Source organism: Phoca vitulina, unplaced genomic scaffold (genome assembly GCF_004348235.1).
Source record: "Phoca vitulina isolate PV1807 unplaced genomic scaffold, GSC_HSeal_1.0 scaffold41, whole genome shotgun sequence".
NCBI lineage: Eukaryota > Metazoa > Chordata > Mammalia > Carnivora > Phocidae > Phoca > Phoca vitulina.
In genome coordinates this window covers 922,550-948,608 of record NW_022589744.1, presented here as the reverse complement: position 1 = coordinate 948,608, position 26,059 = coordinate 922,550, and the positions used below count along the sequence as shown (strand labels likewise).

The window sequence follows — 26,059 nt, the reverse complement described above, 5'->3', positions numbered from 1 at the left end:
AGAATCTGGCCCAGGCTTGCCAGAACCGTTTATTTACAGGGCAGGCTACTGGCCCGGGGTGTCCTCAGGGCTGTGATGCAGTGGCAAGTCCAGGACCCCAGCTCCCCAGCTCCAGCTCAGTCACTCTGGGCCTCTGGCTTAACTCACCCCAGAAAGGTTATGGCCCAGGGCCAGGCACCTGAAAGAAAGTGCTAGATGTGCCCCAGCCCCTTATCACAAACCCCACACCCCAATTGGGATGGCCCTCAGCCAGGGGAGCCCAGGGAAGGGAGCAAATAGGAACAGAGTCAAGGGCACAGGCCTGGGCACTCTTCCACCCAAGGACCTGGCTTTTGCACATGCAGGAGCCCGTACAGGAGGGAATGGTCTCGCCTTGAGAGACCCTAATACAGAGGCTGTCAGGTGGGACTGATGAGGGTCAAGACAGGGTGCAAAGAGCAGGGAGAGCTCAAGGCCAGGCTGGAAGGGACCGAGGGCAGGAGGCAGGAGCACAGAGAGTGCAGGGAATGGTGGGCAGGCCAGGCTGCTCTCCCATCATGAACCCCTCTGCTCTCCCACTACGGGGTCAGATTTGGGACAGAAAAGCTCTAGGGCATGTGGTGGTGTTTGGGAGCCCCTGGCAGACCCCAGAAGGGACCAGGAGGGAGGCTGCACTCACCCTGAGGGGTCTGCTTCACCCAGACATGATGTGTTTGACAAAGGCTGGGAAGGGAGAGAGAAATCAGTCACCGCACTTGGCCCCTCTCAGCCCGACTTCCAACCTTCCCACCACCCTTTCTCCAGACTCTGATTCTTTCTCTTATTTGGGGTTGTTGGGGAGAAGCTGGAAGAAGAGACCTAACCTCTGCTGTATTCTAAGCTGACATCTGGACATAGATGAAATGAGCTATGTTGTCTCTGCTAATCCCCACAACCTTAAGAATGGTGCCAGCATCACCCCGTTGCTCAGATGAGAAAATTGAGGCTCAGAGAAGGTAAGTGACTTGATCTAGGTCACACAGCCAGTCTATCTCCAAAACCCATGCTCTTTCCATTATACTATGCTGTTCACTCCAAGGATGGAAAAGAACATCCACTGGGAGCTCACCAACACCCATCTAGCCTCTAATTCCTGGATCTGTTCTGTTCTGCAGACCCGCCCAGCCCAAACTGTGCCCGCCGTCCCTGGGTGCCCGAGGAAGTGAGGCACGACCTGATACCTTCGTAATTGATGCACCCGTTGGCATCCTCTTGCCCAGCCAAAAGCTGCTCCACCTCAGCCTCAGTCATCTTCTCTCCTGGGGTGGGGGCAGTAGGTTCTGAATTACACATGGCAAAGGAGGGACAGGCCAAACCCAAGCACCCCCTCGAGTCTCAAGGCCCAAGGCTCCCCAGATCTGGGAAGTGGACATCCAAGCTTTGGAGGGGGAGACAAGGGTCTTAGGTCTTTCCTACTCCCCAAGGCCTCTCCCTCTGCCCTACAGCCAGCACTGGGGGAGCAGACCAGGGCCCCCGTGATTGAGGCAATGACAAGGGTGGGATCCCTGGGTCCCACATCTCAGGCTTCAGCCCTGCTCTGCCGCCCTGCTCTCCCTCCTCCCAAGCCCAGCTTGGGGGAAGGTTGTTCCTGCAGAGCCTGGAGAGACAGGGCCTGAATCAGGATGCGATCCTCGGGATGCAGGGACCCCAGTCTACCCCCTACCTATGCCACCTGGGCCCTTCCCACCACTCCCTTCCTCCCCCTTGGGCACCACCAGCCTGCATACCCAGGGTGGCGAGGACATGGCGAAGCTCAGCACCCATGACTGTGCCATTACTCTCCTTGTCGAAAACACGCAGCCCTTCCACAAAGTCCTCATAGGTGCCCTGCTCCTTGTTGCGGGAGATGTGCTGCAGGATGGGCAGGAACGTCTCGAAGTCCAGCATCTTCGCATTCATCTCTTTAGGCGGGAAGGAGAGAGAATGTGATGTGAGTAGAGGCTCAAGAGGAGCGGCGGGTCCGTAGGGGGCCTCGCCCCAGCTCTGCCAGGCCAGGACCAGGGCGGAAGGGAAGAGCCACTATGACTCCACCCAGACCTCTAAACTCCAGGTGGCCAGCTAGGTGGGGGGGAAGGGGGGTCCGAGGGTGGTCGTGGCAGGATTCGAGGGGCCCGAAGGGTCACAGAACAAGGCCTCACATTCACAGCTTAGACTTTTGACATGTGACAGACACGTCACGGAGGTAAACCAATAGGATGGCCAAAAGGGAATTTTGCATCATTCCTCCTTTGGGCCTCATCCCTAGACCACATTGCCTGGAGCAACTCTGAATCAATAATTTTTATAAATTTGCAATTCTTTTGTGACGAGCCAGCCCACTTCTCCCACATTATGGTGTGTTAAAAGCTTTAATTTTTAAATACCACAGATGTTGGCAATTCTTTCTTCTATAACAACACAGGAACTTCCAAAAATGGAAGCACCCAGACATCTTTTACCTCTGAGAAGCCCTGCTGGTCCTCTGGCCCTTTCCTGCCCACATCCTTCACCCCACACTGGTATCTTCACCAGCAAGAGGAGGAGGGGAAGGGGCCAGAACCAAGGAAAGGGGAGGGGAGCAATATGGGGCCCAGGAAGCCTCTAGAGAAGGCCTGCCTGGCTGCTGCATGTCCCCACCTAGTGCCGACACCTCTCCAAAGGATGTGTGTTAGGGCAGCTGTTAACTCTACTACCAAACATGACAGATGACAGTCACAAACGGGACACATTGCCTTACACCACTTTTGAAACTCATTCACCAAAACCTGCTGAATGCAAATGAGTGACAGGGCATCATTACGGAGCTCATATTGAGTCCACTTTAACTTGAACAAATAATTTGCAATCTCCGGTGCTCTCACCATCATTAGAAACAAAGTCTTCGTGACATTTCAGTGCCGCAACTAAGATACTGGGCGTGGGCGTGCGGGCAGGTGGTTAGTGGTCAGATCCCCACCTCACTTCCCCGCACCCTGGGGCGTCAGAGGAAGACACTGAAGCAGCAGAAGGTCGTTCCTGCTCCCCCGGAGCTTCGACTTCACGGGGAAGACAAGAGCAAGCCCTGGCCACATTCTTCAAGAATCAACTGTCGGAGACTTCCAGATGAATTCTAGCAAGGGGAGAAGGGTAACCTGGGGAAGGGGTCTGGTCTTGAAGGGCTATCGCGGGAGAAGAGAAAGAGCCCCAGGGGCCTCGAGGCTGACACCAGGAGGTTGAGCCACAGGCCCACGCTGACCTTCAGGCTTGGGTTTGCCCAGGACGCGCAGCACCTCGGCGTTGGTGGGGTTCTGGCCCAGTGCCCGCAGCACGTCCCCACACTGCCCATAGGTGATCTTCATCTCTCCAGTCGGCGTCCGGTCAAACAACGAGAAAGCCTCTTTGAACTCTGCAGAGAGAAGACCCGACTGCAGCCTCCCTGGGGCCAAGCGAAGACAGTGGCCGGGGGCCCATCAGCCTCCACCCAGGCTGAGAGCAGGTCAATGTGGCTGATAAAACATTTCAGTATTTGCCCTCGGCCATCATTCCAGCCCCTCCCTGGAAGCCCACCCACGCCCTCTTCTGACAACCAAAGGGGCATCCTGGAGCCTCCGTGACCTGCTCCAGCACTGGGCCTGGGATCCCTTCTATCAGTTATTGTTGTGTCATCTGAATATCTCCCCTGCGGCGCCGCTCCGGTCCATGCACCCTGCCCTGCTGCAGGGGAGGGGCCTGACTGTCAAATGGCAGGGAAGTGAAAATAGCACTGGCTCAGAGGTCAGGATTCCCAGCTTCTCATCTTGGCTCTGCCGAGTAGCCCAGAATGAGCCCAGCTAGGACTCCTGGGCAAACCCTGGGAATAAAGCTCCACCCTCCCCTCCCTCCCCAGTTAACTGTGAGTGTCAAAGGAGGTGGTGGTGTGTGGAGGCACTCTGCGAAGTGATAAGACCTGCTCAGAAGTCAGCTCACAGCACGGCCTGTTCCAGGGAGACAAGCTGACGTGGTAGAGACAGTCGGACCACACCAGCTCTCCCACTGACCTACCACTGGCCTTGAGCAAACTACTCACTTTGGTGGGCCCTCCTTTTTGGTTTTTTTTTAGCTCCAAGTGGGGATATAATGTCCACCAGAGTGAGTTGCTGGGGGGATTATCAGATGTGCCAAGCATGCTGTCTAGCACATGGTAAGGGAATCAACAAAGGGTGGTTACTATTGTTTCCCTAGTTCTGGAGCCAGCTCAGAGCTCTAGGGACTAGACTCCCTGAAGGTACCAGGGCAGGTGTCCAAGGAGCAAGGTCAAATTAAGGCACTCCTGGGCCCTTTGCAAAGAACCTTAATTCCTCATTAATTTGGATTCAACCAGTTCATTACTGGGGATAATTTGGCCTGGGAATAGCAAAGAAATGGTTTACTAAACAGATTAACAATATAAACTAAGGAATGTATGAACCACTTAGGAAAAAAGCTGCTTTTAATCCTCACCAAGTACTCTAGAAACACTTATTCCTTAGAGGCTGCCTACGGATTATTTACAAACCATTCTACGTATTAAAGCAGTTCTGCAAGATGTTTATTTGCAAGTCTTTACTAGGCTTTGTAAGAATTTAAAAGGTACAAAACAACATGTCTTTCAATTACTGAATAATTAAGTTCAAATTCCATTTCCATTGCTTACTAGCTGTGTGATATTGGGCAAGTAAATATTTAACCTCTATAAACCTCTTCTCCTCTAGAAATGGCACCTACCTCATAGGGTTCTTAAATTACATTCAAATCAGATACAATAATGCATGTTAAAAATCTTAACAAAATGTCCTGCATAAAGTAAATGCTCAAACAATGCTGCTAGTCTTATCTTACTGCATTTAATCTTAATTTTACCACTTAACTATGTGATTCTGGCCAGGTCACTTAACCTCACTGACCTTCATTTCCTCTTTTGTCTAAAGGAAATAACCCCTACCTCACAGTTTTGTTAGAAGGATTTAATTTTTTTTTTAACTTTTAAAGCAATTAGCGTGGCTTCTGGCACAAATTCAGTGCTCAATAAATATGTTAGTTGAATCTGAACTCAGACTTTTTTTATAAAATGATTTTATTTATTTAACACAGAGAGAGAGCATACACATGGGGGAGGGGCAGAGGGAGAAGCAGGCTCCCTGCTGAGCACTGATGCAGGGGCTCAATCCCAGGACCTTGGGACCATGATCCCAGCCGAAGGCAGACACCTACCTGACTGAGCCACCCAGGCACCCCTTAACTCGGACTTTTTGATCTCCTAGTTCATTCAGAAGAGTGAGGTCAGATGTAATAAAAGAAGGAGGCTTCTCATAAAAGAAGAATATAATGATCCTTAACAGGAGGGTGGAACATGAGGGGGAAAGTAGAAGAACTATGACCTATGATTTGATCACTTACAATGGACCGAGCTCTGAGCTAATAATGTTGTCTTAATCTTTCAAAAACCTTATGCTATAATTATCCTCATTTATACACCAACGCACATGTTACTTCTGGTCAACTATCCAGGACACCAAGAAAACAGTGAGGAGGAAGGAGGAGAAGGGAAGGACCTATTGTACCTGCTAACGCTCCAGCCTGCTGCAAAGCCTGGTATACGCATAAACCCCAAACACTCAAGTTTAGGGCTGCTACTAGGTAGAAGAAAAAGCCAGTGTGATCTTGGGGTGCATGAGAGGTGATGTTCATGGGCCCAGAAGAAACCTTTTCTCCATAGTCTATAGCAGTCAGGGCCTTGCTAGAGCTATGAGCAAAGGTGGTAATCCCTTCCTGTAAGAATATGGAAATCTGGGTGCCTGGGTGGCTGAGTTGGTTGAGCGTCCAATCTTGATTTCCACTCAGGTCATGATCTCAGTGTCATGAGATCAAGCCCTGCCTCCCAGCTCTGCGCTCAGCGGAGAGTCTGCTTCTCTCCTTCTCCCTCTCCCTCTTCCCCCCTCCCCCACCTCGCGTGTTCTCTCTTTCTCAAATAAATAAATAAATCTTAAAAAAAAAAAAAAAAGAATATGGAGCTCTGAAGAGGGACCAGTAAGTAAGTCAAGAGTTAGAAGCTAGTTTCTACAAGGAAAAAAAAAGCATTAAAATAAAATGGGGCCATATCACCCAGAGAATATAAAACAAAGACAGGATTTGATAACTATCTTCAAATAGAGGCTATCTAAAGGATGCTGAATAGAGTCATGGAATTCTGAATTGAAAAGAACCATATATTCTTACTTTGCAGATAAGAAAATTAAGGTTCAAAAAAGTGACTTGCCCAAAGTCTCATGGCCAATAGTGGCAGAATTAGGGCCAATACTAAAATCTCCTGATTCCAAATAATATTCTTTCTAGCATAACACAAGAAAAACATCTTCAGCTTCATCAAAGAGCAAATGAAGAGATAGCAGAAGTAAAATTCAAACAGAAACAATTCCGATCCAAAAAAGGGACAACATCTTCAAAGTCAGAGGGATGACAGACTGAAATGAGTTAGACCACAGCCCTGAAAATCTTCATGGAGAAAAGAGGCAACCAGCTGTCCCAGTTGGCTTTGACCATGATTCCCATTTGGGAAATGAAAAATTTTTAGCATTAGTTGACTCTCTACTCTTCATGGGTACCACCCTGCTTGTATCTACACACAAGTATCTATTTAACTAAAATGCATTTTAATTAACTTTAAGGGGTGCCTGGGTGGCTCAGTTGGTTAAGCGACTGCCTTCAACTCAGGTCATGATCCTGGAGTCCCAGGATGGAGTCCCGCGTCGGGCTCTCTGCTCAGCAGGGAGAGACCCTCTGACCCTCCCCCCTCATGTGCTCTCTCTCTCTCTCAATCTCTCTCTCAGATAAATAAATAAATAAAATCTTTAAAAAAATAACATAAATTAACTTTAAGTATCTTACAGCACAGCAAACTATTGACTGAAAGTGAATGTCCACGGGGTATTGCAAAAGCAGAGTCAGATTCAATTCACTAGTTTCAAAATGCATCTGCTAGTTCTCATGCCATATTTGTGGGTAAACTGGCATCACTTTTTGGGAAGACAATTTCACAATAACTATTACAGTTTAAAATGTATGTATCCTTTGACCCACTCCTAGGAAGGTCCCCTGGGGAAAGCATGCTGCTGATAGCTCCCAACAGGAAACAAACGAAAGGTCTATCACTATTAGCCTCGTTCAATTAAAAGGTACATCCATGTATAAGAATCTATGTAATCCTTTAAAAAAATGAAGTAGAACTGTTAACTATAAAAAGATACCAAGGTATATTGGGGTGCCTGGGTGGCTCAGTCGGTTAAGCATCTGCCTTCGGCTCAGGTCATGATCCCGGAGTCCCGGGATCGAAGCCCGTATCGGGCTCCCTGCGTAGTGGGGAATCTGCTTCTCCCTCTGCCCCTCAACCCACTCGTGCTCTCTCTCTCTTTCTCAAATAAATAAAATTTTTAAAAATAAATAAATAAAAGATACCAAGGTATATTAATTTATTATATTTATTATATCTTTTAAAAAACAGTGGTTATCTTTTGAAGAGGGATCAACATGACAGGAAAGCAAGAGGAAAATATTTTTATTTTTTATTTACTTTTAAGTAGAATATGAGTTTTTGTTTTTGTTTTACTGTGTGCAGGTATTGGTTGACTTTTTTTTTTTTTAAGATTTTATTTATTTATTTGACAGAGAGAGAGAGACAGGAAGAGAGGGAACACAAGCATGGGGAGTGGGAGAGAGAGAAGCCGGCTTCCCGCTGAGCAGGGAGCTCAATGTGGGGCTTGATCCCAGGACCCTGGGATCATGACCTGACTCTAAGGCAGACCCTTAATGACTGAGCCCCCAGGCACTCCATACTTTTTTTTTAAATATAGTATGTGCTGGGCGCCTAGGTGGCTCAGTAGGTTAAGCATCTGCCTTCGGCCCATATCATGATCCCAGGGATCAAGCCCCAGATTGAGCCCCACATCGGGCTCCCTGCTCAGCAGGGAGCCTGCTTCTCCCTCTCCCCCTGCTTATGCTCTCTCTCTCTCTCTCAAATGAATAAATAAAATCTTAAAAAAAAAAGGATAAGGCTAAATGAAAGCAATTATTATTTAAAAATAAATAAATAAATAAATAATAAAATTGCATACCTCTTAAAAAAATAAAATAAAATATAGTATGTGCTTAGAATCAAGGGGTTGGAGGGAGCTTGGGTGGCTCAGTCATTAAGCGTCTGCCTTCGGCTCAGGTCATGATCCCAGGGTCCTGGGATTGAGTCCCACATCGGGCTCCCTGCTCAGCGGGAGGCCTGCTTCTCCCTCTCCCACTCCCCTGCTTGTGTTCCTGCTCTCGCTGTGTCTCTCTCTGTCAAATAAATAAATAAAATCTCTAAAAAAAAAAGAAAAAAAAAGAATCAAGGGGTTGGATCAGATGACCTTTCAAGGTCCCTTCTAACTCTAAACTTCTAACTCTAACTAAAACTTAATGATTTTATGTCCTAGAGGCATTTGGTGGGGAAAACAGAGGGATAAGTTGCAATGGCAATGAGCCCCAGCTATAAAGCAGATAGAACATGATGAAACATTCTATTCTCAAAACCCCAGACTCCTACAGGAGAGGGGCAACAATCAGGTTGGAGGGTAGGAGATCTGGAGGCTTGAGAGCTGCACTTAATAGCACTTCATATAACATTGAGAAAACAAATTGTCTTCATCAAAGATGGAGAAGGGTTGGTGATGGGGATCACAGGTGGACTAGGCACCCCCAAGTCACCACTAGCCCTGCCACCATTAGCAGGCGAGCATCTCGGCAGGCTACAGGATGAGCGGGGAGGATGCCAGTGACCTAAGGAGGGCTTTCCAATAACAGGAACAGAAATGAGGGTTCTAAGTATCTTGAATAGTAGGTTTTGCAGGTAGAGGGGAAAAAAGACATTTTTGCTGTGCATCTATTACGTTCCAGGCAGTCTGGCAGAACAGTTGAGAATTCAGGTCTGCAATCAGAGCGCCTGAGTTTGAGTCCTGGCTCTACTACCAGCTGGCTGTGTGCAACTGGGCAAACTACTGAACCTGTCTGTGTCTCAATTTTTCACAGTAAAATGGGGGTGATAATAGTCCCTACCTCCTGGGGGTATGGTGAGGACTGAGTTAATCCACATAAAGTGCTTAAGTCATCACATATCCTAGGTGAAAATGAGCAAATACGGGTGAGCAATGATGATGATTAAGGTGCTTACGAGGACCCTGGTGATAGCAACTACTCTTCTCCATCCTCCTCCTCCAGGGAAGATGTGCTGGGGGAGGGGCAGCCGTCAGTACTCACCTTCGATCTGGTCGGCAGTGAAGTCTATCTGTGGGGAAGGAAACACAAGAATGAGGGCTGAGACTGCCAAAGGCTCCCAGAGGGAAGCAGAAGTGGCTTCCACCACAGTCGGGGACGGGGGGAGGACCTCCCGCAGGCCACCAGTGGGGGGAGGAGACGAAGGGCACCCCGGTCTCCTGACGAATGAACTACAATGAGCTATCAAATAGTGCAGCCACCAGAGCGCCCTCAATACCACGTGTGAAGTGATGGCTCAGAATGAGGGAAAGAGAGAAAGCAAAATACTCTAGAGAACTCTAGAACCTATGGCGACTCCCTATGGTGATTTCTTCGGGTCAAATATAAATTGCTCATCCTAGCTGGCCATAAACTGCCCTCACTTCCAACCTGACTCCACAGCCCACCCACTGTCAGACTTCCTCTCCCTTTGGGCTTCCACCACTCTTCACCCTCCGCCCCCCTTTCCTCCTTGAAGCTGACTCTCCATTCACCTCCTTCAATCCCACCTTCTCTTCCCTCGCCCCATCCCACCCCCCACCCCCCAGCACATGTCCCTCTTGGGCATCAGGGCAAGCCTAGCTTGGGTGAGCCCTCGATGTTTCCCAGCTATCCCACGGCCCTGCCTCTAGATGTGCCCAGGCCTCCTGAAGCCAGGACTCCCCCTGGGCCAGGATTTTTGTTACCGCTCACAGAGATGCCTGGCACGGAGCAGACACTCAAAAAATATTTGTTGAGTGAAGGAATAAATTTTGGATTCGCCCCCACAATGCATAATAATTTAATGCTGAGTACAGAAGAGGCAGGTGGGAGGCTCTGAAAATGAATGACAATGAACAAGCATGAGTCATTATTGTAATTTGGGATTTTGTGTGTTACTTCATCATCCTTGATCTGCCACCATGCTCCCCACCTGATCTCCTCTTCACCAGGGGTGGTAACCACCCCCGGCGCACCTTTTTCACGGAGCACCATTCCTAGTCCTAACTCTGCAGCTTGTGCTGTGCCCCGCAGGTGAACCCCTGTTCATGAGGACCTCTGGGGGTGGCTGGAATGAGCTAGGAGAGCGGAGTAGGGGTTACACCGGGTGGGGAAGGAAACTAGCTGTGACCAGGACCGGGCTTTGCCGCAGGTGGGGTTGGTCAGGAAGGTAAAGATACCCCTGAAATAGGGTAAAGGATGCTTTGCACAAACTCTCTGAGGGAAAGGTGCAGTTGCCCCAGGAGTAAATGTGTAAGAGAAATGAGTATAAAAACATAAAATCAGAATCTGTGGTCATAACCACACATACTGGGTTAAGTTTACTTTTGTTTTGTCTTTTTGAGCAGAGTTTTCAAAGCAAAGGAACCAGATCAGTACAATAATAGGGAAATCATATCCTTCCAATCATGAAGGACACCTACTTTTTTTTTTTTTTCACTTTAAAGCAATTTCAACACCCTCAGGATTGGAAGATCCAGATGTGGGAAAGAGGACTGCATCAAAAACTAAGGATTTACTATATGTTGGCTAACTGAACGTAATAAAAAATTAATAAAAATAAATGAATTAAAAAAAAAAAAAGAGGACTGCAACCGGGGGAGAGAAAGCGGGGGAGGTGAGTGGATGGAGGGAAGTGATGGGTCAAAGAGAAGGCTCTGACCTGACACCACTAGGCAGCTGTCACCGGGACACCAGGGACCAGGCCACCCCCCAGGAGGAGCGCATTGTCGGAATGAAGCAGAAATAAAAGCATCCTGATGGGGCGGGAGAGAGTCAGCTCTTCTTGTGAGGCTCTGCCCGTAGCGGGAGTAACGAACGACCCAGGTACTTTCAAGGTCTTGACACGATTGCCTCCACGTGTACCGTAACAAAGCCCAGGGACACGCAACTGCCTCCGTCTCTTGGCCAAGCCGATTGTGCTTGACCCCTGACCCTTGCAGGGATTACCATAGATCAACCCCAGGGTCTTCGGCACAACAGCAGGGTCTCCTGGGGCTGTAGGTGCGGGGGGAGGAATCCTGAGAGGATTAGGGAGGATCATCCAAACTGGAGCCCGGAGGTGCAGTTTCCCTACCTTCTTGTCACAGAACCTGGTCCTGAGCTCCTATTTTGATCTGATTCTTCACCACCCCCAGCCCTGCCCTCGTGGCTATCCCCAGGGGCCCACCACTCCCAACCTGTTATTAATAGCTCTTCATACCAGTAGCACTTGACCTCTTACGTTCTGGTGCCAAGACTTAGAACTGCTTCACTCTCCAGAGGCCTCTGACCCCTCCTTCCCTGGCCCAGCCCCTCCCAGTTCCATTCCCTCAGCAGCTGGGCCAGATAGCTGGGAGGCCTGAAGTGACTGAGTCAGCAGGCAGGGCTGGTGGACCAGCTGCAGGGAGAAGAACCTTCCAGTGTGAGGGGAGCAGGGTGGACAGGGAGGGAGCCAGGCCCCACTCCCTCACCAGGTTAGAGGGAAGTTCTCAGCCTGGGATGGGCCTGTCCACTGCATACCCCAGACAGGAGCCCAGGCTGAGGCCACAGAAGGAGGGAACCACTTTGGTAGGGGAGAAGAGAGGGAAACAGCCTCCTCTCACCTTACCTAGAGCCCCTCTGCCCCCAACACGTGCCCACTGAAAGGGTCTTTGAGAACAAAGCCTATTCCAGACCCCCAGCTCCCTCACTGCTTACATCACTTACTCCAAGTTGCACTGGTGGTTATCATGTGTCTTTTCTCCAGAAAGATATCATACTACCTCTGAGGAAAGGGTCATTCTCCTTCTCTTCACTATGATGGCTCCCACAGTGCCTTAAAATTTAAGGCTGAATGGTTAGTTGGTTGTATCTCCCTGCCATTCCCGACTCTGCTGGGTAAATTTGGGATGACAGAGCAGGGTTTCCTCAGAGCAGAAACCTGTTCCTGAGGGGGAAGGCCTACAAGTCCAAATACCCCTCAGCAGCCCCCACACCAGCTCCACCACCCCAGGCACCAGGATGTGGGGCATGGACCACCACAGCCTTCAGCCCGTCCAGCCTCCAGAAAATAGGTCTCTAAGGTCCAGGACAGACAGGATCCTGAATGTCATCCCCACCTCCACCCCAGTGGCTAAGCCTCACTCACCTTTACGCTCTTGGGGTCAAAGGCAGGTTCCTTGGGGGGCTCAGGAGCTGAGGCCGGGGCAGGGGCTGGGGCAGCCTTGGCCGCTTCCTTCTTAGGCTCAGGCTTCTTGGGAGGCATGTTGTCTTGTTGGGATCTCCGGCGGAGATGGAAGCTAGGAAGGAATCAAGAGATGTGGCGCCTGGGAGATGAGACAGGAGACTGGGCCGCCTCCCTCCCCTTTTATCCTGGGCAGGAGCCCCCACAGAGGGGCTGGGTGAGAGCAAGAGCAACTGCTCTGACTATAAAAGGAAGAAACACCAGCAGGGTACAGATGACAACTGTGTATTGTCACCAGGTTTGGGGCGACGAGCCTCCCCTCCCTCCACACCTCACACTCCTCCTGGCCTCCACCTCTGGGACAGGCTGACCCCTTCCTGCCAATGGGTGGAAACCCAGAGGGGCCAGGAAAACAGACCCTCTCAAAAATGCCAGAGTCCAGCCAGAGAGATGAGCTGACTAGAGCAGTTGATAACCCTCACACAAAGCCCAGGGGAGGGTAAGGCTTTTTTTAGCCCCTCCCGAGCAGAGGCAGCCCACTGCACATTCCTTTTAAGCCCGGCTCCTTTAAGCTGAGAGCCACTCTGGGGCCTCAGCTCTGCCCTGAGGCTCAGCTCTTGGGCCTGGAGCCCTGAAGCAACAGCTGGTCCAGCCAACCCACACTGTCCCCACCCCCTCCCAATTCACAGGGTGAAGCCCTCCATCCTCCAGAGCGGGCATCCCGGGAACTCCACAGACCTCGAATCCCTGGGTTTACCCCCACCACCAGCAACCTCAATCATTCATTCAACAAGTCCTGAGCGCTGAACTTGTGCCTGGGGGGCTGGGGTGAGAGGCAGGGAGGTGTGGCTAAGAGTCAGTGTGATTGGAGGTCAGAAAACTTGGGTCCCGTTGTCACTATACCTCTAACTCACTCTGTGCCCCAGGACTGTGTGTGTGTGTACGTGTGTGTGTACGTGTGTGTGTACGTGTGTGTGTACGTGTAATGCTTACTGTGTACCAGGCACTGTTAAGCACCATCATATAAAATCTCATTATGCCTTCACCACAATCCTATAAAGTAGCTATCATTATTACTCCCATTTTACACTTGGGGAGATTGAAACTAAAAGTGGTCAGGTAACAAGGTCACTCAGCTAATTAGCTATGAGCTGGATCAGAACCCAGGTGTGTCTGATTCTAAAGTTTATGCTCAAATCATTGAGATCATAATCCCATTGATGAGGGGGGCGGTGCATACATAATATGTTTGTGTGTTCATCCGAAAGGTCAGGCCGAATACACACTAACATGTTAGGAAGAAACACCCCTGGGACCTGGGGGCGGGGAGGAAGGGGGGACGACGGCCATTCATAATTTTGTACTTTTTTCACTTCCTGTATTAATGGAAATTTTTAATAACGAGCATATACTGTTTTTGTAAAAAATGTTGAAAGTCTATAAAATGTTCAGAAAACAACAAAAAAGCTTACCCACTGCACAGAATTGCTTTGAGCTGAACTTTAAGGCTCTCCAGTTCGAAGGATAAAAGTCCAAGCTGAGAGAAGCCGAAGTCACTCTGCCTCTCTAGGCCCTCCCTATGAACGGACCCTCCCTATGAACGGACCCTCCCTATGAAGGGACCCTCCCTATGAACGGACCCTCCCTATGAGGCTCCTCCCTATGAAACAAGATGGCTACACTACATACACCTGTGTGCGATTCCAGGTGCCCGGGGCCCACATCCGCTCCTTCCCCAGGCTCCATTTCCCAGATCTATCCGAGCCAAAAGGGCCCTTAGAGTTGGTCTCATCCTACCTGCTTTCGTAGGCGAGGAACCTAATGCCCAGAGGGACTTTTAAGCGGCCTGGAGACATTCAGCCATTCATAGGCAGAGCTGAGCCGGCTAATTCTGGCTCCCGAGCGGTGTGTGGAGATCTGCCCCCGCCCTGCAGCTCCTACAGCCTCGGTGGGCTCTCACCACTGTTACGCAGAGAGGCCTTCAAAGGAAACTGAGGCAGGAAAAGGAGCCAGGGCTTGCCCAAGGGGATACTAGAGAGAGTAAGACCCAAACCCAGGCCAGTACTGGTCCTGGCTGGGACAGAAGCTGTTAGCCCTTTCACCTCACCCCACCCTTCTGCCTCACCTTCTCTCTTCCTTCTGATTTCATGTCACCTACTTCCAGAGGCCTCTGTTTGCACCTTTCCATTTTACCTATCTTTCCCTTCCCTGACTTCCTCATTCCCCAGGGGTTGGGAGCTCAGGTTGCTGGTGGTGAGGAAGAAGGAAAAAGGAAGCCCAGCCTCTTTCCTCCTGTCCTCCCACTGCATCCCCTTCCCGGACTAGGTGTGCTGCAGGGGTTTGCAAAGATACACAAACCGGGGTTTGGTGGAAAGCTGCAAGCTGGAAGCTGGAAGATCCAGACACTAGTTGTGACCTCGAGAGCCACTCCCCCTCTCTGGGCCTCAGCTTGCTTATCTCTAAAATGAGAGATCATCAGGAGCTTTCAAACAATGTTCAACAAACACCCAAGGCTCCCTTAACTTGTTTCTGACTGCAAGGGATGTGGAGAGGCCAGGTTGGGAGCTCCCCCTGCCATTTCAATCAGCACCACACCTGTGTTTTTCTACACCGGGGTCCCACGATCATTGTCTAAGAAATGATTCCATGGTTTAAGAGTCTAAAAATAACCACTGAATGAGATGCTCTCGCATTTCCCCTTCCAGTTAAGAAACAAGTTATTTTAACCATTCCAGTAAGAAGTTTGATCCTCAAAAGACAGAGTCAGGAGTTTCCTTTCACTTATCTTTCTCTTTTTTTCCTTTTTCCTTCTTTCTTTGTTTTAATTCTCAGGAGGAGCAAAATATCCAGTCCTCTTGGAAACAGAGCTCTGAGGTTAGAGCGCTGGCTGAGCATCCGCAGACATGAAAGGGTGTGGGCCTTAGAGACAGATGAGCATAGGGCCGAATCCTGGATTTGCCATTTCCTAATCTCGGGCCCAGTACCCTAAAGACCTTCAACAGTAAACATTTCCTTCTTGAGTTGTTGTGAGATCTGTATGAAACGACGTAAGCAGAGCACCACAAACCATCCCTGGCACATTAGAAATACTTACAGCTGTTAATTTAATTCGCTTTCCTAGATGAAGTGAGATGTGTGTTGGGGTTTCTCAGACTTCCTGGAAGGAACTCCAGGAGAGGGGGCCTCCTGGGGGAGGGACAGGTAAGGTGGCAGCAGCTCCTGGGATTGGGAGGTGTGGGTTTAGGAATGAGGAAGAGGTGGAGAGGAATGGCGGAAGGGGGGAGGGCGGCCACTGGGTACCCACAGTGTGACATATTTGTGGCTCCGGAAGCATGTAGCAGGTCCCTGGGGCCGGGCAGCCTGCCTGTCAGCCCCACTCACACAAGGAGCCAGCCTGCCTGAAACCTTAGGCCACAAGCACCCCAGTGGGGGAGGAGACACTCCTCAAATCAGTTTCTGATTCTCTTTAAGCAACACCAGCTAAAAGAGTGTCTGGCACTTTAGAAGCAACTAGAGGGGAGTGTGGTTTTCCAGAAAGAGCCATGCCTCAAGAGTCAAGATACCCGCCCCTGGCCTTGCTATTACCACGACTCTCGATGCTCACAGCCCAGAAAAGCCCAGTAACTGGAGCCAGAGGTTTCACTTTCGCAGCCCTCATTCTGCTTCATGGTCACTGACTTTTACCTTCTTGTCCCTCTAGAGTATCCGGTGCCGGGTCTATGACGTTGTCTTCCCGCTCCAACATACGCTGACCAAGCGGAGCAAAGGAAAAAAAGAGAGAAGGACGGAAGAAGCAGAGTGTGAAGAGGCAAGTAGAGTAGTGGGTACTGGAAGCCTAACCAGCACCTCTGAGGCCTCTAATGGTTCCTGAGCCAGAGTGGCTCCAGCCCACTCAGATGCTCCCACTGGAAGGACTTCAAACTCAGTAGATGGAAAACATAGGACAGAATTTCACACCAACCCATTTACAGCCCATGTCAAATCCGGGGATAGACGCATAGAGAACTGACATCAGCCCTCATCTGGGCTGGGCTTACGCACGCTCGCTCGCTCTTCTCCCTTCCCCTCTAACCATGCACACCCTGTGTCCTGTCCTGAAAGAGATCCATCAGAGTCTCCTGCCTGGGATCAAATGCTGCTGACAGCAGGCCTGGCTCTTAATGCCTTGTCCTTGTCACCCTCCCTCCTCTCTTCTGGCCAGTGCCTCATAAGCTAGACATCATGGGGCAACGCCCTGGCCAACACAGATCTGTCCCCATAGAGGGCACTGGGTAAATTGGGCTCTGCCGCAAGGCAGGGGGTAAGAGGGCCCACTCAGGAGCCAGACTGCCCAGGTTAGAGTCCTGACTCAATGGGTTAGGCAAGCTAGTTAACTTTTTTTTTTTTTAATTTATTTATTTTAGAGAGAGAAAGCTTGCGTGGGGGGGGGGGGGGTAGAGGGAAAGAATCTCGAGCAGACAACTACCCGCTGAGCTCAGAGCCTCACTCTCGCGACCCTGAGACCATGACCTGAGTTGAAATCAAGAGTCAGACACCTAAACGACTGAGCCACCCAGGTGCCCCTCAAGTGAACTTCTTTATGTCTCAGTTTTCTTATCTGTGAAATGGGGCTGCTAATATAACCTCATAGATTGGTCACGAGGATTATGTGATTTGGAGGAGAGAGAGAGTAGGGGCCAGGAGTGCAGCAAAGAGGCTGCTAGAGAGTCGAGGCAACTCTAAATTTCCATTATTCTTGGATCCTGGCTGGTTGGGATAGGGGATCGTTGAGCCCAAGGGTCAAGAAAGAATTCTTGAGACATTTGACGGTGCAAAAAGGTGTTAGACTTACTATGGGTGACATGCCTAGGACAGTGTCTAGGACAGAGCAAGTCATCAAAATAGCTGAGCCTGGGTCCTGATTGAAATCGTGTGCCTGCTGCCTCCTCTCCCAAGATCAACAGTGGACGAATTATACAGAGAAAATACCAAGAAATGAAGAGAACTGTGAGAAACCCCTTGGATGAAGGGGAGCCCTGTTTTGAACTGGTGTGTGTGTGTGTGTGTGTGTGTGTGTGTGTGTTAGAAGGGTGGCTTTGGTTTGGGGAGAGATGTCGCCAGGCAAGGCTGTGGAATGACCAAAAAAAAGGAGCTCCGGGGTTCCAATCTCTCTTTTCCTCCACTACTGCCTTCGAACATACAGCGTTGCCCCATCACCTGTGTGACTCAAACCTGTGATCCAGGTGCTGGTTAGGGTAACATCAGGGCACTGAAGATGCACAGTGCTGTAAAAAAGAGCTAGTAAAAAAAAAAAACAGGTAGGGGGCAACTGAACTTTGGATAGTTGTGTTCTCCCTCCTTCCCTAAACGCTCAGGGCAGGTGAATTACAATCTAAAAAAATCTCCCCCTACCAAGGCTGCTCCTTCTGGGGGGGGGGGGGGGGGGGACACTGTTCTCAGTACTAGGGCTCATTCACCTCCAACCCTTACCCCCTGAGCTCAGTGGCACTGGCATGCTCTATTGGACAAGCAACCTATGTGCCCTTAGGCAAAATAACAAGACAGATGAGGAGCACAACTAATCCGAAAGGATACAGCCCAGATGGTACCTTAAGTAGAAATATGACAACAGACAGGCCAAGATTTTAAAAGGAGCTTAGTAAACATGCTAAAAGAGATAAAAGGAAATATTACTGATATGATACAGAACAAAAAGACATAAAGAAGAACCAAACAGAAATATCAGATATATAAAGTATAGTTGAAATAGGAAAAAAAGGGGCGCCTGGGTGGCTCAGTCGGTTAAGCGACTGCCTTCGGCTCAGGTCATGATCCCAGGGTCCTGGGATCGAGCCCCGCAGCAGGCTTCCTGCTCGGCGGGAAGCCTGCTTCTCCCTGTCCCGCTCCCCCTGCTTGTGTTCCCTCTCTCGCTGTCTCTCTCTCTCTGTCAATTAATTAAATAAATAAAATCTTTAAAAAAAAAAAGAAAGAAATAGGAAAAAAAAAACTTTGATAAAACAAGCAACATGTTAGGTATAAAAAATTAATCATTAAAATAGAACACACAATAGATTTGAAAAGTAGCACGATGGACACAGCTGGGAAACATGGTAGGGTATTGAAAGGCAAAAGAAAGAATATCTTCCAGAAGAAAAAAAAGAAAAGCAAAGAAATAGAAGAGCTAAGAAATAGGGGGGATAGAAGTAGAAGGGCTTTGTGGTTTAGAAGGGCAATCAAGCTGAGTATACATGTGAAAGAAATCTCACTCAAGTTTAGAAGAGACATGAATAGAGAGGTTCTTTGCTGCAGCATGACTTGTGGTGGCCAGAAGGGGAAGCAATGTGGGTCTCCATTACTGAGACAGGGCCATGAGAGAGTACAGACCAGTTAGAAGCAAAAGATTAGATGTGTATCCAGAAGAATATAGCAATGAGTGAGAAGCTGAATAAGATATAAACCACAATTACATTTCTATAAATTTAAAATATCTGCATATAATCTCACTGATATCATACTGCATACGAATGAGCTAAACCTGAAGCTCCAAGGAAAGAAAACACTTATTTGCAACTTAGCTAGATAGGTACAAGAATTTATGCTAAAACTGAAGCCTGCCACAATGCAAATTAATATGCATTTCTCTAACATAAATATGCAGATTTTAATCAATAGCATTATATAAACTGGCTGCAAAAATGACAAGAAAAGTTTAAATGTTTTGTTGATATTAACAAATTTGGAGTTGCTTTTCAATTTATGCAATATCTCCTTGAATTTCATGTTAATAATACTGAGTTGACACAGCAGTTAGTGAATTTACTTGACTTGGACATACTTTTGATACTGATAAATTCTTTTAAAATAGAGGAAGCAATTTTGTCCATTTGGATGCAACTATTAAAGGAAAATGATTTTTTTTGGTACTTGATTCAGTTACTGGAAAATTTTTAAGTATGCTTGGAAAACTTAGGTATGTGAATCTACTTTTTCAACTGTGAAATTATGAAATCTAAATACAGATTAAGTATTTGTGATGAAAATTTAGCATCCAAATTGAGATATGCTGTAAGAAAAAACACACAATGGGTTTTGAAGAGTTACTACAAAGAAAAGAATGTAATATATCAATAATTTTAATATTGTTTACATGTTGAAATAAAATTTTGGCTATACTGGGAGAATAGGATGTATTATTAAATTTTATTAAGCACATGCATACTAGAAGTATTACACATACCAACAAAAAAATACACATTAAAAGTATTTGAGGGTTGCTTATGGTGAGTATTGTTTGGATGGGATGGGGCAACAAGATAAAAAGGAATAAATAACTAATTAAACAAAAAGCTTTGTATGGATCAGTGATGAAAGAAGGCTATATAACTCAAGGAGAATGATTAACCCAATCCCCTATAGCTAAGATTTCTTCTGCCCAAAGAAGAAGGAAAAAAGCAATGAAAACCTGAAGTCTTAGTGACCCTGAAAATCCAGAGCACCAAAGGTAAAGGCAGAGAAGGAATGGAAGGGTCTAAAATCAAATTAAAATCAAAATTTTAAGGGCCATTGATAGCACTGGTCCTCTGAGCACTTTAAATCATCCCATCCACCTTCATTTCCTCAGCTGTTTAGCATAAGTGGAGAATGCTCCACGTTTGGCCCAATCACTCAACAGTCTGTCTAAATGGTTGAAGCTCATTCCTGTGCTGTGATCAAGGCAGTGCGGCCTAGTGATGGATCTGTGAGCTGAACCGTGGGAGGAAGACACTGGGCAGGCCCCAGCAACAGGTGGGTTGGATCCCGCCCGAGAATCTAAAGCAGAGGGCAGGACAGCTGGTGTCTGGCAAAGTGATTTATAGTTGAAAAGCAATGGAGAGCAAGTCAGAACCCTCATCAGTCATCCAAACTGCATTCCCCCAGACATCCTGTCAGCTGCAAGGGACTTTAGAGGCACAGACAGAAGGGGGTGACTTGCCCAAGGTCACACTATGAGTCATGGCAGGTCTGAGACTAGAACCCAGGACACTAAGGTGACAGTGGGAGCTGGTAGAGCCAATGGGATTCCCTCATGGAGAGTCCTGGCCCCCAAGAGGACAAGAAAACAAGAAAGCATCAGTGACAGCTGGCCCTGTCACCCACAGCATGGGTGGCTCTCAGTAAGGAAAAAGAGACTCAACACCTTAGCAAGCACTTTTTCTCAGCATTTTGGGACATGCTTTTAGTGCTAAAAATGATTCTCTTCTTGGTTTCCCTTTCCACCAACTTCTTCTTTTACTTCTCAAATTCTGACTTCCTCCCTAGCACCCCACCAGTGACTTCTCTGTGGCTAGACCTAGTGCTCTTGTCTCTGGGCCTTCTCTGCTGTACTTATCATACCAGAGTTCTGTCACTCACCCTGCTGTCCTGTATCTCCTTTAACCCGATTACTCTCATTCATCCATTCATCCATTCATCCATTCAACTAACACTTATTACACCTATAGTATGCACATGCTTTTACGAAAATGAGTAAGAGGCCATCCCTGCCCCCAAGAAGCTTCCTGTCTGGTGTGGAGGATGCAGATAAATAAATAGCTTTAATGTAATGATAAATACTCTCACAAAGGTTTTATAAGGTATTACATAACCAAAATAGAATGCATTTAGTTCTACCTGGAAAATCTCTATTTTTTTTTTTTTTAAGATTTTATTTATTTATTTGAGAGCGAGAGCACAAGCAAGGGGAAGGGACAGAGGGTGAAGCAGACCTCCTGCTGAGCAGGGAGCCTGACTCGGGGCTCGCTCGATCCCAGGACACAGGGCTCAATCCCAGGACCCTGAGATCATAACCTGAGCCGAAGGCAGACACTTAACCAACTGAGCCACCCAGGCGCCCCTGGAAAATATCTCCATCTCCAACTTTTTTCCTAAATTGTTCAAGCTTCACATTTTCAATTAACATTTGGCCATTTCTCACCTGAGGCACTTCAAACTCAGTATATTTTGAACCTAGCTCATCACCTACCTCCCAAATCATACATTTATGACACACAAAACAAACTAATAGCAACAACAGGCTCTATTCGAGACAACTACAGTGTAGACTCAAGACTGGAACATCAAGTCTGTATTTAATTCATTGCCATGCAATTTATTCGGAGAAAAATGAAAGTTTGCCTAGAACCTAAAAGGGAGAGAAACAGAGAATCTACTATTCAGTGAACATCCTCTCCAGATAATAGAAATATTTTTAATCTAGCAGTCAGGCATATATGTCCATTCTGAGGAAAAGGAGGTAATAGCCAGCCAGATCATTCGATTCACTCTTTTGGTCAGTCTGCACTCAGTAAGCAGCCTTCTAGTTGGAATCTGAATGTCCTAAAGAGAAGGAATTGGAGAAGAATATTTTTCACTGTAAATGAGTAACTTGGAACTATTTTCATTTTGCGTCTTTTTTCAGATTCAGCTGATGAGAGAGCAAGCTGAGGGCAAAACACAAGCTGACACCCCGAAATCCCCCCCTCCCCCCAGGAAGGCCCCATAAGGTGGGATATACATATAACATTCCTCAGGCACTAGGAACTGCCTAAGAACAAAGGCAGGGGAAAAATAAATGGTCAACTGATAAAGATCGCAGTCGTGTAGAACACAAAACTTCATTATAGTTTGTAACTGTCTTCATGATTTATAAGAAAAATACAATCTTAATAATAGTCAGACCTCCAGGAACCTATAGACTCAATTTCCTGGAGCCCTAGCATCACCTTCACCTCCATAGGATAGAAAACCCTATATATGATCAGTCACTCCTCACAATCACAATGCAGCTCGTTCTGCCCATGGGTCCCGTCCCTGTGCTATAATAAAAACACCTTTTGCACTGTAAATCGTCTCAAGAATTCTTTCTTGCCCACTGGGCTCAACAATCCCATATCCCAACTAGCTAGGAATCAAGAATAATGGAAATTTAAGAGTTGCCTCAACTCCCTAGCAGCCTCTTTTGCTGCACTCCTGGCCCCTACTCTTGCTCCCCTCCAATTCACATAATCCTCAGCTGTTAGCATAATCTTTCTCAAATTCCATTCTCATGAAGTCACTCCCCAGCTCAATCACCACCAGCAGCTCCCCAGGTCTATTTTATCAACCTAAAGTCATCAGTTTGGAACCCAAAGCTTATCAACTGTCCCCTAAACTACCATTTCAACCAAGCTTATGCGGCCTTCACTCCAGGCAAGCTAATTTGCTTACAGTTTATCTTCTTCCCTGTGCTTTTGAAGTCTGCCTACCCCTCCCTGCCATAGGCCATGTAGCCCATCTCAGAGTGCACCTCAACCAGGATGCATTTCTGATTAGCCTCAACACTTCAGACTGCTTTGACTTGAAATCCCTTAGGGACTTATGCACAAAACCAGCATGTTCTCTGGGTCCAGAAAGGGAGGGTCAAAGAGCATCAAGTTATGACCAATAAGAGATAACACTGAGTGGTCATGTCTTTTAATCATCAGATACATTTATGATATTTTAATAACTTTATATTTGTGCAGGGCACTCTACTAGATAATGGGGACATCAAGGTGAGCCAAAGTCCCTGCCTTCATGGAATTTATATTAAACAAATATAATTAAAATGACCTTACAGGGCGCCTGGGTGGCTCAGTCAGTTAAGTGTCTGCCTTCGGCTCAGGTCATGATCCCGGGGTCCTGGGATCGAGTCCCGCATCGGGCTCCCTGCTCAGTGGGGAGCCTGCTTCTCTCTCTCCCTCTGCCTTTCTCCCCCGCTTGTATACACACTCTCTGTCTCTCTCAAATAAATAAATAAAATTAAAAATAAATAAATAAATAAATAAATAAAATAAAATGACCTTACATACTATGAAGGAAAAGAACAAAGATTCTGTAAGAGAGAATCAGGGTGGAGCTAATAATTTTGGTTAGGTGGACAGGGAAAATTCTGAGGACATAATATCAAGGCTGAGGCCTAAAGGATGAGTTGAATTTAGCTAAAGAGTAAGGGCAAAGTATTTCAGGAAGAAGAAGTAGTAAGTGTAAAGGCTTCCACTTTAATCAGTCAATATTTTTTAAGCATATACTAGATACGTAATGCTTTTCAAAGAACAATATGGAGAAATATAAGACAGCCTTCCCTTAGGGAGATAAGACATAAATCATCCTGATTATATTGGTCTGCTCAGGATGCTAGAACAAAATACTGCAGACTGGGTGGATTAAACAACAGAAATGTGTTTTCTCACAGTTCTGGAGGCTAGAAGTCCATGATCAAGGTGCTAGCAACTTTGGTTTCTGGTGAGAGCTTTCTTCCTGGCTTGCAGATGACCACTCTCTTGCTATATGTCTCATGTGACCTTCTCTCTACTCTCTCAGGTTTGTAGCACAGGCCCTGCAAATTAAACTGACAAAAGACAGATTAACAAAATTTTAAAAACAAGAGGTGGTTAGGACGTGGGGCATATATACCATCTTAGCAAACAGCAATAAATTTGTGGAGAAGTGACAAAATAGAGCAGAAAAGGTTTGGGCCTCTGGGGTGGTAAGTTGTGGAAAGGTAAATATATGGGGAAACTAATGGAAGATAAGGGTTATTTCAGTAAGGTTTGTTTGTACAGACCCAAATCAGTGCCAACTCTTTGTCTCTAGTGATAATGGTTGTTTTCCTCCTCCTGGTACGGGAGAGGGGAGAGGAAGCACCTTCACAAAGGGAAATATATGTCCCGCTTTTAGGCAGATAGCGAGAAAGCAAAGAGCTCTTTCTGTGTTTGCTGCTTCCTAATTGCTTTCAGGTCAAAATAATCCTTATGGCAAAGTGACGTATTCTGTTCCCCTTCGTGGGAATGTAGAGTATAACAGGGAGATGAGACAAGGCTGAATAAGGAGGCAGAGACAAGACCTTGGAGGGCCTTATAAGAGAAATTAGGGGCGCCTGGGTGGCTCAGTTGGTTAAGTGTCTGACTCTTGATTTTGGCTCTGGTCATGCTCTCAGGGTCGGGGGTAATTAAGCCTGGTGTTGGTGGGGCTCCGCACTGGGCATGTAGCCTGCTTAAGACTCTTTGTCTCCTTCTCCCACTGCCCCTCCCCACTTGTGTGCTCACTCTGCTCTCTCTCAAATAAAAAAGAGAGAGAGAGAAAGAGAGAAGTGAACAGGTTTGAGCAATGTCCTGAGCGCAAAGGGAAATCTCGAGTTGGGTGGGAAGGTTTAGGAGGGAGTCCTGACATGATCAGACTTGGTTCTGAGGATAGGTGAAGCTAGAGACAGGAAGAGACATGAAGGTACACCCAGGGTAAAATTAGTAGGGCTTTTGTCCCTGGATGCTAGGGTCAAAGAGAGAGAGCGGTTCCGGGTTTGGGCAACGGAGAGAGTGGCTGTACCTTAAGTTGGGGTAGGAAATACTTCAAGTACGAGGACCGGGGATGTCGTTCTGAACAAGCACCTGTGAGATGTCCACTTGACAGCTGGCATTCGGGTCTGAAGTTCTGGGAAGCAGTCTGGCTAGAGATAGAGATTTTGGAAAAATTTTACTTTTTTTTTTTTCCTTGAGAGAGGGAAGTGGGGGAGGGGCAGAGGGCGAAGGAGAGAGAGAATCTTAAGCAGGCTTCAAGCCCAGTTCGGAGCCTGACTTGGGGCTCAATCTCACAACCCTGGGATCATGACCTGAGCCGAAATCAAGAGGCTTGATCGACTGAGCCACCCAGGTGCCCCTGGAACAATTTTAGATGAAACTGGAGGCCAAGAGAATGGATGGGTTTGCAAAGGAAGGAAGCATAGGGTGAGGAGAAGGCCTAGAATGGCCCCTGAAGCATTCTAATATTGGGAGGTGGGGGGCAAAAGAAACTGATGAGAACAGAGCAGTAGGAGGAAAACCAGGAGACTGTGTGATCAGAGATGCCAAAGGAAGGGGATGATTTGGCCAAGAAGGAGGAGGAAACACAGGGGTAAAAGCCTCAAGGTCAGGTAATAGAAGAAGGATAAGACAGCAGCTTCAACAGGGACAAAAGAAGGGTACAGATAAGGGGGGCTGAAGGAATTCGGAAGAGTAAGCTTGCTTTAGTGGGGCTATGTTTTAGTGGGACCTGCATCTTGGCAATGATACCAAGTCTAGCTTCTTGAATAGTTCGCTAAAAGCCAAACTCCGAATCTGATTGAACATGAAACAAACCAAGAGGCAGGCTAAAGAGAAGAGATAATTTACCATGTTTGGAATAATGCTTATTGCAACCCAGATCTGCTCCCCAGCTAAACATACGTGGATAATGGATGACAGCAGGATGCTCCAGTGGTTGCTGGATGGCAAGTTTAAGTAGGTCAATCAGGAACACAGAAGGAAGTAAAAATGCTTTAAAAGATCCCACCAAAGCCTAACTTCAAACAATGTGGCCTTGTTATGGATGAGCAGAAAATCACAACAGATGTATTAGCCCAGTGAAGAACAGTTAGAAAAGAGATGCGTTTTGGGGCGGGGGGTGGGGGTGGGTGGAGGGTGTGCGTTAAGCAAATTCTAAGCTTCAGAGCCAGAACGCCAAGCATCATGGTCTCTTTAAACGCTGACTCTAGATACACATTTTCACACACAAAAAATATCATCATTATATGCTGTGTTGTAAGTTCCTACATTCAAGTTTACAAGAATCTACTGCACAAGTACAAGACTTGGGTTGGCAGCATGTTGAGTGAAAAAGAGCTGTGTGTAAAAAAAA

At 47.4% G+C, this 26,059-nt stretch overlaps 1 protein-coding gene across 1 annotated transcript; it reads right to left on the bottom strand.

Annotated features, from left to right (window-relative positions):
* Window positions 1–114: 114 nt before the first annotated feature.
* MYL4 (myosin light chain 4) lies at window positions 115–24,753 on the bottom strand. The gene is made up of 9 exons (XM_032429336.1): window positions 24,734–24,753; window positions 23,602–23,759; window positions 12,359–12,509; window positions 9,274–9,301; window positions 3,233–3,382; window positions 1,746–1,919; window positions 1,200–1,277; window positions 659–702; window positions 115–178 (listed from the first exon to the last, which is right to left on the bottom strand). The coding sequence occupies exons 3-8, from the start codon at window positions 12,473–12,475 to the stop codon at window positions 674–676; spliced, it is 576 nt and encodes a 191-aa protein (XP_032285227.1). The 5' UTR covers window positions 12,476–12,509; window positions 23,602–23,759; window positions 24,734–24,753; the 3' UTR covers window positions 115–178; window positions 659–673.
* Window positions 24,754–26,059: the final 1,306 nt, after the last annotated feature.